Source organism: Bufo bufo, chromosome 10, assembly GCF_905171765.1.
Source record: "Bufo bufo chromosome 10, aBufBuf1.1, whole genome shotgun sequence".
NCBI lineage: Eukaryota > Metazoa > Chordata > Amphibia > Anura > Bufonidae > Bufo > Bufo bufo.
The window spans coordinates 45595464-45614102 of record NC_053398.1 but is presented as its reverse complement, the minus strand read 5'-3'; the positions used below and the strand labels follow the sequence as shown (position 1 = coordinate 45614102).

The 18639-nt window shown below is 44.9% G+C and overlaps 1 protein-coding gene across 1 annotated transcript in view; it reads right to left on the bottom strand.

The window, feature by feature from the left end:
- Positions 1–18639, bottom strand: part of SLC25A22 (solute carrier family 25 member 22) — a 70724-nt gene that overhangs the window by 21155 nt on the left and 30930 nt on the right. Inside the window, exons 2-5 of the mRNA XM_040410448.1 lie at positions 16093–16196; positions 13159–13284; positions 8745–8800; positions 2546–2636 (exon numbers count right to left, since the gene is read on the bottom strand). Coding sequence (XP_040266382.1) covers positions 2546–2636; positions 8745–8800; positions 13159–13284; positions 16093–16112 — 293 coding nt within the window. The 5' untranslated portion in view covers positions 16113–16196. The remainder of the gene's footprint in view (positions 1–2545; positions 2637–8744; positions 8801–13158; positions 13285–16092; positions 16197–18639) is intronic.

The following is an 18639-nucleotide window of genomic DNA, read 5'->3' as shown; positions in this document are numbered from 1 at the left end:
AAAACCAGGAGTGGGTCCAAAAAACTAAAGAGGCACAAAATTTCCACTATACTTTCACTCCTGGTATGGCTTACAGATACTATGCAAAATACTGACCGTGTGAAAGTGACCTTAGGCCGTATTCACACATGAGTGTTTTGGGCAGTGATTTCCACCAGTGATTGTGAGCCAAAACCAGGAGTGGAGGCTACAAAGAGATAAAGGATTAGGGCTCATGCACATGACTGTTGCCATTTTTGTAGTTCACAAATTGCGGATCTGACAAAACATGGATACCGGCCATGTGTGTTCTGCATTTTGTGGACGCGGATTCCAATCTTGTGTGCACGGTGCATCCGTGTTTTTTCACGGTCCAATTGACTTGAATGGGTCCGTGAACCGTTGTCCATCAAAAAAATAGGACAGGTCATATTTTTTTGACGGACAGGAAACACGGATCACGGCTGCGGATGAACAACGGTGCATTTTACTGAGTTTTCAACGGACCCATTGAAAGTCAATGGGTCCGCAGAAAATCACGGAAAACGGAACAACGGCCACGGATGCACACAACGGTCGTGTGCATGAGGCCTTTAATGGAGCCACGGAACGTGATTCGCGGCCAAATATAGGACATGTTCTATCTTTCAACGGAACGGAAAAACAGAAATACAGAAACGGAATGCATACGGAACACATTCAGTTTTTTTTGCGGAACCATTGAAATGAATGGTTCCGTATACGGACCGTATACGGAAAACAAAAAAACGGCCCGTGCACTCGTAAAAAAAACATTCGCGTGAACTAGGCCTTAGGGGTAGAAAATGGTCTAAATACACTGCTCAAAAAAATAAAGGGAACACTTAAACAACACAATGTAACTCCAAGTCAATCACACTTCTGTGAAATCAAACTGTCCACTTAGGAAGTAACACTGAGTGACAATCAATTTCACATGCTGTTGTGCAAATGGGATAGACAACAGGTGGAAATTATAGGCAATTAGCAAGATACCCCCAATAAAGGAGTGGTTCTGCAGGTGGTGACCACAGACCACTTCTCAGTTCCTATGCTTCCTGGCTGATGTTTTGGTCACTTTTGAATGCTGGCGGTGCTTTCACTCTAGTGGTAGCATGAGACAGAGTCTACAACCCACACAAGTGGCTCAGGTAGTGCAGCTTATCCAGGATGGCACATCAATGCGAGCTGTGGCAAGAAGGTTTGCTGTGTCTGTCAGCGTAGTGTCCAGAGCATGAAGGCGCTACCAGGAGACAGGCCAGTACATCAGGAGACGTGGAGGAGGCCGTAGGAGGGCAACAAGCCAGCAGCAGGACCGCTACCTCCGCCTTTGTGCAAGGAGAAACAGGAGGAGCACTGCCAGAGCCCTGCAAAATGACCTCCAGCAGGCCACAAATGTGCATGTGTCTGCTCAAACGGTCAGAAACAGACTCCATGAGGGTGATATGAGGGCCCGACGTCCACAGGTGGGGGTTGTGCTTACAGCCCAACACCGTGCAGGATGTTTGGCATTTGCCAGAGAACACCAAGATTGGCAAATTCGCCACTGGCGCCCTGTGCTCTTCACAGATGAAAGCAGGTTCACACTGAGCACATGTGACAGACGTGACAGAGTCTGGAGACGCCGTGGAGAACGTTCTGCTGCCTGCAACATCCTCCAGCATGACCGGTTTGGCATTGGGTCAGTAATGGTGTGGGGTGGCATTTCTTTGGAGGGCCGCACAGCCCTCCATGTGCTCGCCAGAGGTAGCCTGACTGCCATTAGGTACCGAGATGAGATCCTCAGACCCCTTGTGAGACCATATGCTGGTGCGGTTGGCCCTGGGTTCCTCCTAATGCAAGACAATGCTAGACCTCATGTGGCTGGAGTGTGTCAGCAGTTCCTGCAAGACGAAGGCATTGATGCTATGGACTGGCCCGCCCGTTCCCCAGACCTGAATCCAATTGAGCACATCTGGGACATCATGTCTCGCTCTATCCACCACAGACTGTCCAGGAGTTGGCAGATGCTTTAGTCCAGGTCTGGGAGGAGATCCCTCAGGAGACCGTCCGCCACCTCATCAGGAGCATGCACAGGCGTTGTAGGGAGGTCATACAGGCACGTGGAGGCCACACACACTACTGAGCCTCATTTTGACTTGTTTTAAGGACATTACATCAAAGTTGGATCAGCCTGTAGTGTGTTTTTCCACTTTAATTTTGTGTGTGAATCCAAATCCAGACCTCCATGGGTTGAAAAATTTGATTTCCATTTTTTAATTTTTGTGTGATTTTGTTGTCAGCACATTCAACTATGTAAAGAACAAAGTATTTCAGAAGAATATTTAATTAATTCAGATCTAGGATGTGTTATTTTTGTGTTCCCTTTATTTTTTTGAGCAGTGTATAAGGACGCTGGCTTAAATTTAGAAGCGGTGGTGGATCCGCTGAAGTTCTGTAGAGGCCGACGCCTCTACATAACTCTGGGGGATCCACCACCAGCGCAGGGCCTTATTAATGACCCCCTATATGTCTGTGACAGTGTCTGCAAGGACGTTCCATTACTCACCCATCTTTGGACAGCGCATGCCTGAAGAAATCATTAGCAGCTAATTTAATAGCTTTTTCTGGTGTAACAAGAGTTAAGTTTACAGCAGCACCTGCGGAGAGATAACAGGTATGAACTCCTGAGGGGTGGAAGAAATCATTTGCTATACCTAGGACCTGCTTAGTGTGCAATATTTCACTTTATACAGTATGAGGCCTTATGCACATGGCCGTACCGTGTTTTGCGGTCTGCAAAACATAAATTTTTATATATTTTTTCAGAACAGAAGGTCTGGCCCTCAATAGACCAGTCCTATCCTTGTCCGTGATACGGACAAGAATTGGACATGCTCTATTATTTTTTTTGCAGGGCCACGGAAAGGATGCGGACAGCACTTCGTGAAGTGAATGGGTCCGCAATCCAAGCCACACAAAATGCAGCTCGGCTGCGGACTCAACGTTATTGTGCATGAGGACTGAGAACAATTCATCTGACATGCTACAAAAAGGGCAAATTGTATCCTCTTATATCATCTAGAAAATGATCTCAAAGAGCGTGTCAGATAAGTAGTGAATATACCAGAGGTGATAAGGTGTGGATTAAGCCTCATGCACACGACCGTTGTTGTGTTCCGTTCCGCAAAATGGGGTTCCGTTGTTCCGTGATCCGTTTCCGTTTTTGTTTCCGTGTGTCTTCCTTTATTTTTGGAGGATCACCAGACATGAATGAAAGTAAAAAAAAGTCAAGTTTGCCTTGCAAATGATAGGGGAAAAAACGGACGCGGACGACAATCTTGTGTGCCTCCGCGTTTTTTCACGGTCCCATTGACTTGAATGGGTCCGCAAACCGTTTTCCATGAAAAAAATAGGACAGGTTATATTTTTTTGATGGACTGCAACCACGGATCACGGACGCGGATGACAAACGGTGCATTAGCCGAGTTTTCAACGGACCCATTGAAAGTCAACAGGTCTGCAGAAAATCACGAAAAACGGAACAACGGACACGGAATACAAAAACGGTCGTGTGCATGAGGCCTTAACATGTAGATTTTTAGTGGCGTTTTTCTGCACTTTTGAGTTTTTAGTGGCCCTAGATGTTAACCTAAAGTCTACGGGAATATGACATTCAGGGAGATGTGTTTTTGCAACTGCCGTTTGTTTCAGTTTGGTGGAGTTTTTTTACACATTTCGTGTTTTTTATAGAACACAGCACTTTGAAGCAACGGCTTTATTTTTATGCATTTTATCTTCCCATTCTCTATAAGCAAAAATGGCCGATAAAAAAAGCAAGACCACTAAAAAAAAAGTTGTAAAAAGCGCAGGTGGCATGCATAAAAACTGCAAACCGTTTCTATGACATTTTTTATAGTGGTTAAAAAAAAACGGCATAGCAAATTTGTGTGTAAAGGGACCCTTACAACCTTACAAAGACTAGTATATTCACTGTCGGGCACCTTGTTGGAATGCTCCATGCAGTGTATACTATATGCCTCAACAAGGTGAGTGCCTGTTCACACCTCGGAGGAAAAGCAGAAATCATGGAGTCTGATAAAAATAAAAACGTGAAATCGGTACCACTCCCTATTTAGAGGTTTTCTAAATGTAAATACTTCAATGTTATTCTGACCTGATAAATGACATAAGTATTGCTTGTAGTGACCACTAGGGGGAGCTAACTGCTGCAGGATTTACTGTATAGGAGCTACAGTATATAAGGCTGAGGCTAGACCTAGGCTTTTGTATCGCACACTGCAAAAATAGCTGTGAAATCGCTGTCCATTGAGTAGCTTGAAAATCGCTTCCAAATCATTGAAGCCAAGTGAGCAGCTGGAGCAATTTAATAGCTAGAGATTAGGCAGCGACTTCACAGTGATTTTATCGGCAAGAGATTTTTCATTTTACTCTATGGACGATAAAGTAACTCGGAAATCGCTCTGAAATCCCAGAATGCAGTGATTTAAAAAAAAATTGCTAGGTACTCACTTGTCTGCAGTGATTTTATCTGTAGCGATTAAAGGGATATTCCCATCTGAGACATTGATGGCATATGGCAAGGATAGGCCATTAATGTCGGATAAGTGCAGGTTCCACTTCTGGGACCCGCTCCTTTCTCCAGAACAGGACCCCAAAGTGAAGGAGAGCAGAATGCAACATGCTCGCCATTCGTCGCTATTCTGAAGATAGTCGAGTTTCATAGCAGTGAATGGAGAGCACACCGCGCAAGCACTGCCACCACTCCATTGGCATCATGCGCTCGGCTATTGGTATATGGAGGGTGGCCACACATGGGCAGCTGCTCTCTGTTTACTTTGGGGGGGGGGCCCATTCTGGAGATAGCTGTGGACCCCAGAGGTGGCACCCACACCTATCTGACATTGATGACATATCCTGAAATGGGAATACCGCTATAAATCACTTCAGCTATGCTTAGCTGCAGCTATTTGGAAGTGATTTTCAAGCTACACAATACACCCCCGATGGGCCGCGATTTCACAGAGATTTTTTTTGTGGTCTGACAAAAAATGTCCAGTTGTAACCTTAGCCTTTGGGCTCATGCACACGACCGTAGGTCTGCAAAAAAAAACTAAAAACGGATAACATACGTGTGATGTCCATGTTGCATCCTTTTTTTTGCCTATCCATTGTTACAATGCCTGTCCTGCAAAACGGACAAGAATAGGACAAGTTCTATTTTTTTGCAGAACGGACTTGTGGACATACGGATACGGAATGCACCGTTTTTTTGCGGTTCCATTGAAATTAATGGTTCCGTATACAGGCCGTAAAAAAAAAAAAAGAATGGACACAGACAAAAAATACGTTCATGTGCATGAGCCCTTAATCTGCATGCAGGGATCTGCCTGTCATGGCTGCTAAAGGCAGGTTAGGATAGAGCTGGCAAGCAATGGAAAGAGTTGAGTGCTCCATGGCTCCCATAGAAGTCGTATGCCATGCCTCTAGGGTAGGTGTACCACTGAGCCTGCTACTATATAACCTCATATTTTATCTGGAATCGTTACCCAATCTCTATACATGCCAACAGTACCAATTTTGGGGGAACAAACCTGGAAATAATTGGGTAGGGTTTGCATGAATTTTTTGGGGTAATTCTCAATGGTGGTGCTTAAGTGTATGTCCATGCGTCAGATTTTGACAGTCCGCTGCATATCCCACAATAGAAAACACCACCGGTTCTGCTTTGTTTTTTTTTTTTTTTTTCATTTCAAATGCCACTCTTAGGCCTCTTTCACACGGGCGAGATTTCCGCGCAGGTGCAATGCGTGAAGGTGAACACATTGCACCCGCACTGAATCCGGACCCATTTATTTCTATGGGGCTGTGCAGATGAGCGGTGATTTTCACGCATCACTTGTGCGTTGCGTGAAAATCGCAGCATGCTCTATCTTGTGCGTTTTTCACGCAACGCAGGCCCCATAGTGAATGGGGCTGCATGAAAATCGCAAGCAAGTGCGGATGCAGTGCGATTTTCACGCACGGTTGCTAGGTGACGATCGGGATGGGGACCCAATCTTTATTATTTTCCCTTATAACATTGTTATAAGGGAAAATAATAGCATTCTCAATACAGAATGCTTACTAAAATGTGGATTTAGGGATTAAAAATAAATAAAATTAACTCACCTGCTCCTCTTGATCGCGTAGTTGCCGATCTCTTCTTACTTCTTTAATCATGAGCTGCCGGCTAAAGGACCTGTGGTGACTTCACATCACATGGTCCAATCACATGGTCCATTACCGTGGGGAAGGACCATATGATTGGACCATGTGATGAGCTCAGTGACGTCACCACAGGTCCTGAAGAAAGAGCAGAGACCGGTGTAACGTTATATTTCCTACCTCGTCAGATTTCCCTACCCTCGTCACTTCTGGTCGCACCGGACATGACGTGAGGTGTGCCGCGCCGCACAGGCGCACAACGACGGGGTAGGGAAATTTTACAGCAGAGTGTGCATGCGCCGGGAGCCTCGCCAGCGGTTAGAGTAGGGAAAAATTATGGGCCAGTGCGCAGGCGCGTGATCGAATGGATGTTCTCAGCTGGATACCAGCTGACACTGCGCATGCGCCGGGACCCTCACCAGCGGTTAGGGAAGGGAAAAATTACGGGCCAGTGCTTTTTCCCTACCCTAACCACTGGTGAGGCTCCCAGCGCATGCGCAGTGTCGGCCGGTGTCCAGCTGAGAACATCCATCCGATCAACGCGCCTGCGCTGGCCCATAATTTTTCCCTACCCTAACCGCTGGCGAGGCTCCTGGCGCATGCGCACTCTGCTGTGAAATTTCCCTACCCCGTCGTTGTGCGCATGCGCGGCACAGCACACCTCCTCACGTCATGTCCGGTGCGACCGGAAGTGACGAGGGTAGGGAAATCTCACAAGGTAGGGAAATATAACGTTACATCGGCAACTAGGGAGGAGGTAAGTTATTTTTTTTTATTTTTTTAACCCTCATTTGACCTTCTACTTAGCATTCTGTATTTAAGAATGCTATTATCTTCCCTTATAACCATGTTATAAGGTAAAAAATTAAAATCTACACTACAACTAACCCAAACCCGAACTTCATTGAAGAAGTTCGGGTCTGGGTACCACATTCATTTTTTTCTCACGTGCATGCAAAACGCATTGCACTCGCGCGGAAAAAACTGAACCACGCAACGCAATCACAGTCAAAACTGACTGAAATTGTGTGCTCACTCGCACGATTTCCACGCACCCGCATCCTATCCGGCCCCAATCCGTAACGCCCGTGTGAAAGAGGCCTTAGTTTAGCTCCACTAAAGGAAACTAAGCCGTGAACATGCTCCTGTCGCTGTTTCCCGAGGCGCTCACACAGTAACAACACCAAGAGTGGACATTCTTAGGCCTCTTTCACACGGGCGTCACGTTTTGGCTCAGGATGCGTCCCGGGTGCATTGCGGCAAACCCGTGCGAGTAGGTACGCACTTTCAGTCAGTTTTGACTGCGATTGCGTTCCGTTGTTCAGTTTTTATTGCGCGGGTGCAATGTGTTTTGCACGCGCGTGATAAAAAACTGAATGTGGTACCCAGACCCGAACTTCTTCACTGAAATTCAGGTTTGGGTTCAAGATTGTGTAGATGTAATTATTTTCCCTTATAACATGGTTATAAGGGAAAATAATAGCATTCTGAATCCAGAATGCTTAGTAAAATAGGGCTGAACGGGTTAGAAAAATTTAAAACATAATTTAACTCGCCTTAATCCACTTGTTCGCACAGCCCGGCTTCTCTTCTTTCTTCTTTCTTCAGGACCTGGGTAAAGGACCTGTGGTGACGTCACTGCGCTCATCACATGACCCATTGTCATGATGATGGATCATGTGACGGACCATGTGATGAGCACAGCGATGTCACCACAGGTCCTTTTCCTCCTGCACAGCAAAGAAGAAGAAAGAAGAGAAGCCGGGCTGTGCGAACAAGTAGATTAAGGTGAGTTAAATTATTTATTTATTTATTTATTTTAACCCCTCCAGCCCTATTTTACTATGCATTCTGGATTAAGAATGCTATTATTTTCCCTTAAGGAAAAATAATATAATGATCGGGTCCCCATCCCGATCATCTCCTAGCAACCATGCGTGAAAATCGCACTGCATTGGATGATTGCTTGCGGATGATTGCGATTTTCACGCAGCCCTATTCACTTCTATGGGGCCTGCGTTGCTTGAAAAACGCACAAAATAGAGCTTGCTGCGATTTTCACGCAACGCACAAGTGATGCGTGAAAATCACCGCTCATGTGCACAGCCCCATAGAAATGAATGGGTCCGGATTCAGTGCGGGTGCAATGTGTTCAACTCACACATTGCACCCGTGCGGAAATCTCACCCGTGTGAAAGAGGCCTTAGTGCAGTCTGGAAAACCACACATGAAAAATATTCGGACATATGAACTGTGGTAAAGCCTCCCATTGAAAACAATGGAAACCAGTTACAGCGCAGATGTCACACAGTTTTCAGCATGCAATCTGTGCTAAAACCCGTCCCAAAATCCAATGTATGAAGAGACCTTAAGTGCCCTGATTCGGGCATTATGATCCTCTACCAGCCATAAATCATCTTGGAGAGCCCTGAGCATGAAGTCCATAGTGGCCGATCCCATAGGACGGTACTGGAGAATGGTTAGCTAAGTACACAACATGATAGGTTTCCAGTATTTCGAATGAACGACCTCACACATACCTCTATACATGCCGAAGTATCCCTCTGAGCGTATAGTCTTAATAAGGCAGTCTGACCTGTAGAAAAAATATACTTTTTAGTGAGTGATATTGCATATGTTGCTTTTTAGATATATTCCCACATGCCAGATTTGTTACAGAAATTTCCGAGACTGAAAATGAGTCCCATTCAGCTGAATGGGGTTGTTTCGGGGGAAAGCACGGATTTCTGCAATGGAATAATCAGAAATACCTGCAACAAATCTGCGGCATGTGGACATGAGGTCAGCGGATCTGTCAGCTTAATGTGATGCTCTAGGTAAGTACAGCATATTATAGCTACCGGACCATACTAAGGCCTCCTGCACACGACCGTTTTTTTTCCCCGTTTACGGACCGTTTTTTGCGTTACGTATACGGTCCGTATATGGAACCATTCATTTCATAGGTTCCGCCAAAAAAACGGAATGTACTCCATATGCATTCCGTTTCCGTATTACTGTTTTTCCGTTCCGTTGAAAGATAGAACATGTCCTATTATTGCCCGCAAATCACGTTCCGTGGCTCCATTCAAGTCAATGGGTCTGCAAAAAAAAACGGAACACATACGGAATGTACTCCGTATGTCTTCCGTATCCGTTCCGTTTTTGCGGAACCATCTATAGAAAATGTTATGCCCAGCCCAATTTTTTTAATGTAATTACTGTATACTGTATATGCCATACGGAAAACAGAACGGAAAAACAGAACGGAAATGGAAACACAACGGAAACCAAAAAAAACGGAACAACAGATCCGTGAAAAACGGACCGCAAAACACTGAAAAAGCCATAAGGTCGTGTGCAGGAGGCCTAAGGCTACTTTCACACTAGCATTTTTGCTGGATCCGGCAGGGTTCAGCAAAAAAAAAGTTTCCGTTACTGATAATACAACCATCTGCGTCCGTTATGAATGGATCCGTTTGTATTATCTTTAACATAGCAATGACGGATCCGTCATGAACACCACTGAAAGTCAATGGGGGACGGATCCGTTTTCTATTTTGTCAGAGAAAACGGATCAGTCCCTATTAACTTGCATTGTGGGTCATACGGGGTCCATCTTGCTCCGCATCCCATGGCGTAAAGAAAACCGCAGCTTGCTCACCGGTAAGGGAACACAACCAAACAGAACGGAATGCATTTTGGAGCACTCCGTTCTGTTCAGTTACGTTTTGTCCCCATTGACAATAAATGGGGACAAAACGGAAGCATTTGTTTCCGGTATTGAGATCCTATGACGAATCTCAATATAGGAAAATGTAAACGCAAGCAAGTAATAATAGCAATAACAGCACGAAAAAAATATATGTTGTGCCACCTTGCTGCTAGGTAGTTTGTCCAGCTGTATTCATAAAACAAGCATCACCCCTCCTCCCCGACTCCTTGGGGGCAGTGACTGACAGGCTGTCATGTAAACACATCTGCAGCCTATCATTCACTCCCCCGAGGAGCGGGTGAGCACTTGTCTCATGAGAACAGCTGCATTACAATCTGGTGTATTCTTTCAGCACTGCTAGCAGCACACAGGCAGTTATTGGATTGCTTTAAGATATTTATTCTTCAGTTGCAAAGGAAACTTTTTGCAGTATTCTTTGCAAAGTTTTTCAGACATTTTTCTTGGCTTCTTGTAAACACCTCTAAATTTCAGTCCTAGCAGTTGGGGGCAATTTCTTCTTCTTATCATGAAAGTGATATCAAAGGCATTCAATGATGTTGAGCTTTGGGCTCTGGGGTGGAAGGTCCATTGTTCTGAGGACACCAGCAGCTTCTTTGTCTGCTAGGCATGTCTTCATCTTCACAGCGGTAGCTTGTGGTCATTAGCTTGCTGTACAGTGAATTTTTCCAGAGGATATTGCATAATATACATATTTGTAGTTAAAGGGAACCTGCCACTAGGTTTGGGGTTTAGATTTCTTAAGGTGCTCCCGTCACAACTGTCCGTTTCGGAATTATGATGTAACAGAACTGAGATATTACCCAAGATGAGTCCAGGAGGTGAGTCCGGCAGCTTTGGGCAGATGTGCATTGGACAGTACACCTCGTGCGCATGCTGTGAGGGGCCCTGGAGCCTTACAGAGGTTGTGCCATACTTCTTTTCACTTTAAAGTTTATTTTGATCAAGTACTCCAGCTTCCATTCCTCCTTGAATTTTATTTTATTTTTTCAAATTTACTTCATTTGCAGTTTTCTCTTATCCCCCTGTGCTTAAGGCCTAGTTCACACGAACGTATGGCTTTTATAGTTTTTTTGGTCTGCTTTTCACGGATCCGTTGTTCCGTTTTTTGTTTCCGTTTTTCCGTATGGCATATACAGTATACAGTAATTACATAGAAAAAATTGGGCGGGGCATAAAATTTTCAATAGATGGTTCCGCAAAAATGGAACGGATACGGAAGACATACGGAGTACATTCCGTATGTGTTCCGTTTTTTTTTTGCGGAACCATTGAAATGAATGGTTCTGTATACGGACCGTATACGGAACACAAAAAAACGGCTCGTACACTCGCAAAAAAAAACAGGTGAGTATCATAACCACCGTGGGTCGGCCACGTCTGGAGGTCTGGTTTAGCCTAGGCCAGGCATCCTCAAACTGCGGCCCTCCAGCTGTTGCAAAACTACAACTCCCAGCATGCCCGAACAGCCTACAGGTATCTGCCTACAGCAGGGCATTGTGGGAGTTGTAGTTTTACAACAGCTGGAGGGCCGCAGTTTGAGGATGCCTGTCCTAGGCTAAACCAGACCTCCAGACGTGGCCGACCCACGGTGGTTATGATACTCACCTGGTCTCCGCCGCTGGATTAGACACTTCCGCTCCCCTCTACACAGATATCAACATCCGTCGACAGAGGGTGGGGGTAGAGAAAAATCTGTGGCAGATCAGAATAGAACTCTGCCACTTATAATAACTTGTATTATTGCTACTGTATATAAATGTCGCCCCATACCCTCCAGATACGCCTCTTACGTATCAACCCCTTTCCCATTGACGTCTATGGGGAAATCAGCCTAAAAACACTTGAAACAAGTAACCTAAAATGTTTTTGAAATCAGATGTGTGCTAGGTCACGTTTTTTTCCTATTGAAATCAATGGGAAGCTGTTCATGGTGTTTTGGATTTATATTACACCATTTAAAACTGCCATTTTTTGCATGAAATATGCAGCTTTTCTTTTTTTTTTTTGCTGTGTGAACAAAGCTATAGTGGCTTAAGTGACATAAATCACAGAGTTCTCATGATTGTATGATAGGGGTCTGGCCTACAACTGTTTTTTTTTGTAACGAAATTGGATCACACCTCCAAACTGCGATCTGCTGGCCACGTGAGAGAAATGCTTTATGAATTTTTCACACAATCTTGTGTCATTATCTACTGCAAACAACAGGCGGAGGCCGTTCTTATAAATGTGCCGACGTCAGTGCCCAGCGCTTGCCCATCCAATGTATTTTATGACACTGAAGAGAACTCGTATTTAATTATTTTTTCTTATATTGTTCAGTTTCAACCTATAATCTGCACGATAATCTGGGTTAATACTCGGCCTCGCTATCGTGTTTCCCTGCAATGTCAGCATCTGATGCTTTGTGTGGCTTCAGCATCATATGACTTCTCCTGAGCTTCAAGGACACAGTAAAGGTCACCCTGCAAGACGTATCACTTCTCTCCTTCTACACGATGACTTGTAACCGATCAATAAACCAATAATCATTGGAATGAAGATGAGTCAAGGAAATTGATGTCTGCCGTGTGGGTGAAACGATTGCATGTAAATGGTACAGAAGTAATAGGAGGTCCTAGGGACTATATATGTATATAGATTGTGACACAGTGAGAGGTTTTGTCTGGGAAAACAGGTATTTTCCTCCCAGCATGTGCTGCTGGGCTGATTTACGGCCAGGTGAGGTCAAATACCGGACCAGATTTTAAGTGCTGGTCTGGGTTTTGGCAGCACCTGGCTGTCCTTAAATAGGCAGCTGGGCTTATAAGCGGTGTCTCTGTGTTGGGATCTGGGAGCCTTGTGTCTGGATGAAGGCCTGCTACCTGTTTAGTGTGAAAACAGGTTGGTGCTGCTATTGTCAAGGACTCTTTGAGGCAGAATTGCCGGATGGTGTGAATTACCACCAACACTGCAAGGTGACTTTTTGTTTGATTACGACTGCTTGTTTTGTCACTTGCCTAAAGTGTGAATAAAACACTGAACTGTTTGATCCAAAGAACTTGTTGTTGCCTCTATACTGCGTCCGCTAATCCTGTCTACCAGAGTGAAACCCCACAATATATAGTATGTACCGTATATATATGCCGTGTTAGATCATTGTATGTACAGGATACACCAGGTAAGGACATGATGGGCACAGGTTGATGGTATACATTCATTCAGCAATGGTCACTTACATGCTGGTGTACATTCTTTGGCCATTTTGCTGGTTTTGTAGTCGGGTCTTGGCGAGGTCAATGGGAAAGACGCAAGTGACGCCAATTAGTCCGGCTATTCCTCCATTTATAAGCTTGGCGGGCAAACTGCAACCAGAAGAAATATGAGACACCGCATGAGAGGTCACACCTTTATGTTACACTCTAGACCAGGGAATGAAACTACAACTCCTAGCATGCAAACTTAGCTGTTCTTGTAACTCCCACAGAAGTGAAAGGAACATTCTGGGAGTTGTAGTTTCAGAACAGCTGGAGTGCCGGAGGTTGCTGATCCCTGTTCTAGACAGAGCAGAGGTCATCCACAACCCCCTACAGATACCCACAGTACAAGGTGATAATTGGTGGCATTTTTATACATGGAAATCCATCCCTTTTCTTTTGTGACAAATCTTTGCGCGTTCTCTTGATTAAAAAGCATATGCAAGATGGAGCCGCTGGCTATACACTTTAGGGCTCATGCACACAAACATATTTTTCTTCCCTTTCTGTTCCAATTTTTTAGAACTATTCATTGCGGAACTATTCATTGCAATGGGACTTGAAAAAAACGGAAATGACTCAGTGTCATTTCGTGTCTGTATGTCCGTTCTGCAAAAAAATAGAACATGTCGTTACCGTATCGTTACAGTGGATCTATAAAAAAAACTGATGCAACACGGACTTTACACAGATTTAATCCGTTTTTTTGCAGATCCATATTTTGCGGACCGCAAAATACATACTGTCATGTGCATGAGCCCTTAGAGAGCTGCCACCCAACAGTTATCCCTCCCCACACCCTCATACACATGCATACTCGGCCACACACACATGTGTTCTGAATAGGCAGAGTGATGTAAGCTGCCACCAGGCAACAGCAAAAGGAATGGATAAGCTGAAACTGCTCAATCATTTTCTTTCCCGACATCTGCCATCATGGGAAGGTCAGGAGGCCCCCATAGAAGAATCATCAGAATAAGAAGGGATTCCGAAGCGCTTGCTAAAACGACTGGCCTTTATATAGATCATCAATATCAGACCGGAGAACGTCTAACTCCCGGCACCCATGCCAATCAGTTGTTTGAAGAGGCTCCGGCGCTCCGGTGAGCTCTGCAGCCTCTTCCTAGGACAATGACTTCATGTGAGTGGTCCTCGACTGCAGTACTAAGCACTGCCACGATACAATGTATGGCGCTGTGCTTGGTGAGCTGTGAGGAAGCCACAGCATACACTGGAGCGCTGCGTTCTCTTCACACAGCTGATCGGCTGAGGATGCCAAGGGTTGGAGCCCCTCCAATCTGATATTGATGATCTATCCTAAGGATAGGGCGCTATTCTATACAGAGGCATCCTGTAAGAGAGGTATACCAGTGGCATCCATAAGTCAGCAAATCCTCCTGACATATACCTCTGATGTACACTGAAGATGCAGTTTGGCAACATCAAGGATTGGGCATGCTGTGATTTGAAAAATGTAGTATTGCCATTAGAGCCTAGGTTTTTAAATATCCCAGGTAGGCTTATGTTGAGCCTGGCACTCTCTAAGGCTGGGTTCACATCTGCGCTGTGAACAGACTGCCGGAGTTCACCGTATGCGGCATGGCGGTCCACAATACAGCAACGGGAAGCACACAGGAGGCCTTCCATTCATCTGAATCAGAATTTTCTGGCTGCAAGCACCTGGATTTCTGCAAGACAAACAAATCTGCTGCATGTGAACATGCCACAATGCTGTCTTTATGGTCAGGTGTCCTCTGTGCACTAGTCCTCCAGTTCTCCATTACTAACAGGTCACATTTCTGATTATAGGCGTATATATGAACTATGCACCTTGAGATATTCTCTAAGAAAGGTGAATAGCATTCATCCAGATGTATGGGAAAAGCTCCCAAAGCAGTTCACAGGCATGCCGCATGAAGAGAGTCAGGCTGGGATTATGTGGAGACTTCTATATTGCGGTACAATAATATCGACAGGGCATGCTATTCATTCTGGAAACCCGCTCCTGGCACTTTCCCAGGTATAAAAATGAGAGCAACGGAGCAGGGCGCAGCATAGCGTAGTGTAGCCTGACTTAGGGGGAAGTTGAAGGCAGGAATGGGTTAATGTGTTATCTGGTAGGATAGGGGTGGGACTAGGGATTCGGGAGCTGTATATAATCCTGGGGGGAGGAGGCACCTCCCACCGGCGTTCAGTATTATTCTGTCAAGTTTCCCACCCGCCCTCCCTGTCAGTATGTTTTGAAGGGGGTATGTTCACGGGCATGTTAATGGAGGGTCCTGGAAGGCAATGCAAGGCTTAATAGGTGCATGACGAGTTGGAGCGTGCATCGCATTAGGTTCGGTAAGCTGGTGGATGGGGCCCCTGTTTGGGCAAAATGGGCCCACAGGGGTAGATGGAACTATAATTTGGTGGATTTGGTGCCCTTGGGTCGGTGACAAGGTGGTATGACAAGTGGAGGGGAAGAGTGAAGAGAATGGCTTGCCTCGTTGCCTTCTAGGATCCTATTATTCTATTACTAGGTTCGGAATGTTGTTACATTTTGATATGTTTCTGTGTTCATTATTATTATTGGAAAAGTTGGTGAATTATGTACTGTTTAATAAATTGGGCCGTGAAGGCCTCTTTCTCCAAGAAGGTATCTTTGTGTCTTAATTTGGGTAGAAGGGTGGGGTAAGTAGGAAGGTCCTGTGGATGACTGAAGGGATCTTCCATCCTAGTAAGTCATAAATAGTTACTGCACCGAGGATGCCCACATCATGCGAGGACAGGGGGCACCGCACAAGACAACCTCAGCCATGGGCACGGATATTTCCAGCCTGTACAATAAGATATATTGCTCATTGACCATCGCTCTATGTGATCGGATCAGAATAGATCATCTGAATATAACAGACATTTCGTTCCTTCCTTTACCTGATTTGTTTATCAGCCATTTAATAGCCACCTATCCCAGATAAAAGCTCAAGGTCCGTCCTCCTGTGGTGGTGATGGCTATGGTCTCTCGCTTCTGCCAGCACCTATAAAAGACAAAGACTCATTAATATAAACCAAGGTTAATGTCACTATCTCCTGCAATATAACCTGGAGACTTTGCTCAAGAGCTGTATGCCGTATGCTGTATCACCACATATATAGAATACTAATGCCTTCAGCTCTGAAAGAATGCTCAAACACTCAGGGACATACACAGATCTCATAGGGACCCTTAGCAAAACTTATTATGGGCCCCCCTGTCCCACCCAGATTCCCAGTGCACTAGCAACAAGCACTCCCAGGAGAGGCAAAATGCAAAGTGCAATGCCCGAGATTTCTGATGAATTTACAGTTTATTTTTATTAAGTGTAAGAAATTTTAATAGAGAAATTGTAAAAATAATTCACCCTTCTCTTTACACACTTTATCTGGCTTCTATGTCGGAAAAATTGGAACAAATACTTCATAAATATGGCACTCATATTTCCCAGTGGGTTTACACCCAAAACTGGCATATATACACAGGTAAATCTCCCCATACAGTTCTATGTCTGCTGCTTCCCTCATACAGTGTATTCTAAAACTGTCTGGTTGAAGCCACCACTAGGGGGAGCTCAATGCATAGGAATTTACATAGTTACCATTGACTGTAAAAATTTGTTTGCACTAGTGGTGGCTGCATGAAAATCCTATTTTTATACGTTGGGACCGGATGGAGGAGTTCAATGCTGGGTCCTCCTCCCCCTACGCCCCATAGCAGTCACGTGGACTGCCCCCATGGGAGGTACACTACTGCAAATACCAATAATGACTGCCCTCAGAATTTCTGGACACATCGAAGCTGATCACTCGCTCTAAATTCACTGGTAAAATCCATCTTTGGTAAGGCAGAGCTGAAGACGGATTATCAGGTCACTGAGAGGTTATAGCTGCTGCTACTCATAGATATCTATGGTCAGGGGTGGACTGGCCATAGACCCTACAGGGAAACTTGCCGGTGGGCCGATGTCCAGGGGGCCACCTGAACCCTCATCACAGCCGCCAGTGGCAGTTTTAGGGGGTTTACTTTGTGCTGCTGGTGCAGTAATTTGTGATGCACTGTGGTATTTGGCTCTGTTGAGGATGTATTTTATGCTGCAATATGGTATTGTTGGCCCTGCCTTCTGTCCATTTGGACCCGACTACAAAATGCGACCACCTTTAATTTTTTTCCAGGGCCATTTGAAGTCACCAGTCCGCCCCTGTCTATGGTAAGGGGGACACTAGGAGGGAGAAGAGTGAAAGAAGCACAAACACACATAGATCCTGCTTATGGCTCAAAAAAGTTATCTTTCTCCCTCCAATGGTGGATTATCATCTACACTGCTGAACACTGGTGTATAATGTCCTCCATGCTGCTGCGCCTAAAGGGGTGCTACAGAAAGATAGAAGAGCAGGATCTCCTCTTCTCTGTGTGCTGTATATGGGAGACATCATACCAGCTACTCTGCACCCCTCCTGGACCTCAGATTAGTGAAAACTAACAGATAGGGAGTCTGTTGAGGGTACAAACTGTTGATAAAAGCAGGATACAAGTCATATAATGGTCAGAAACAGTATTATTCCTTGTGCACTGATGACAAGTTAATCTGAAAATTAACCTGAAACTAGAATTATTCTTTAATCACTGTAAAAATCACAGTAAATTCTACAACTTTCTAATATATATTGGCCCTATATATTGTGATTGTGCCTAAACCTTGTTGCAAAACACGCTAACATTTGGCGCTTCTTTGGCACATCTAGTTTAAGAAAATTCCACTGCATCTAGCTTGCAAGGGCATGCAACGTAAAGGGAAAGGGTTGTGACTTATTGGGAAATGGGGCTTGGCCTAAGATGCCACAATTATACCTAAAGGCCCACAATTCTGTTGCATAGTAAGCCATCCAGTAGGTGGTATAAAGCGACACACATGGGTCTATCCCCGCTCACATTTCTCATCCACAACTTTAGGCTAAATGTAAAGCACAAGTCAAGCTCCCCTGTGGGTATATTTCCCGGAAAACACCTGGATTGAGTGTACCAATCTTGACATAAAAATATGGAGAAATCCAGCTTCCATAATAATAATGTGTTTCGGGTGATTGCATACAGACCCTCATTCATGTCATGAGTAAGGGTCTATATGCAATGACCGGAAACACGTAGACGCTCTTTTTGCATAAATAAACTACAGATTATTATGGAAGCTGGATTTCTCCATTTTTTTTCTTCTGGACTACTTTAGGCTACGTTCGAATCTCTGGCTCCTAACTCGGTAGTCTTTTCTAGACAGATACCGGTATGTGTCTGGCCGAAAGCTGCCATTTATGCCTGAATCTAGTCCGATCCCATTACAGTCAATAGAATTCCAGCGGTGTACGGCTACGGTCACTCTGATAGTCTGTTCTTCTTCCAGATCGGATTACTGGAGTTAAAGGGGTTGTCCGGGTTCAGAGCTGAACCCG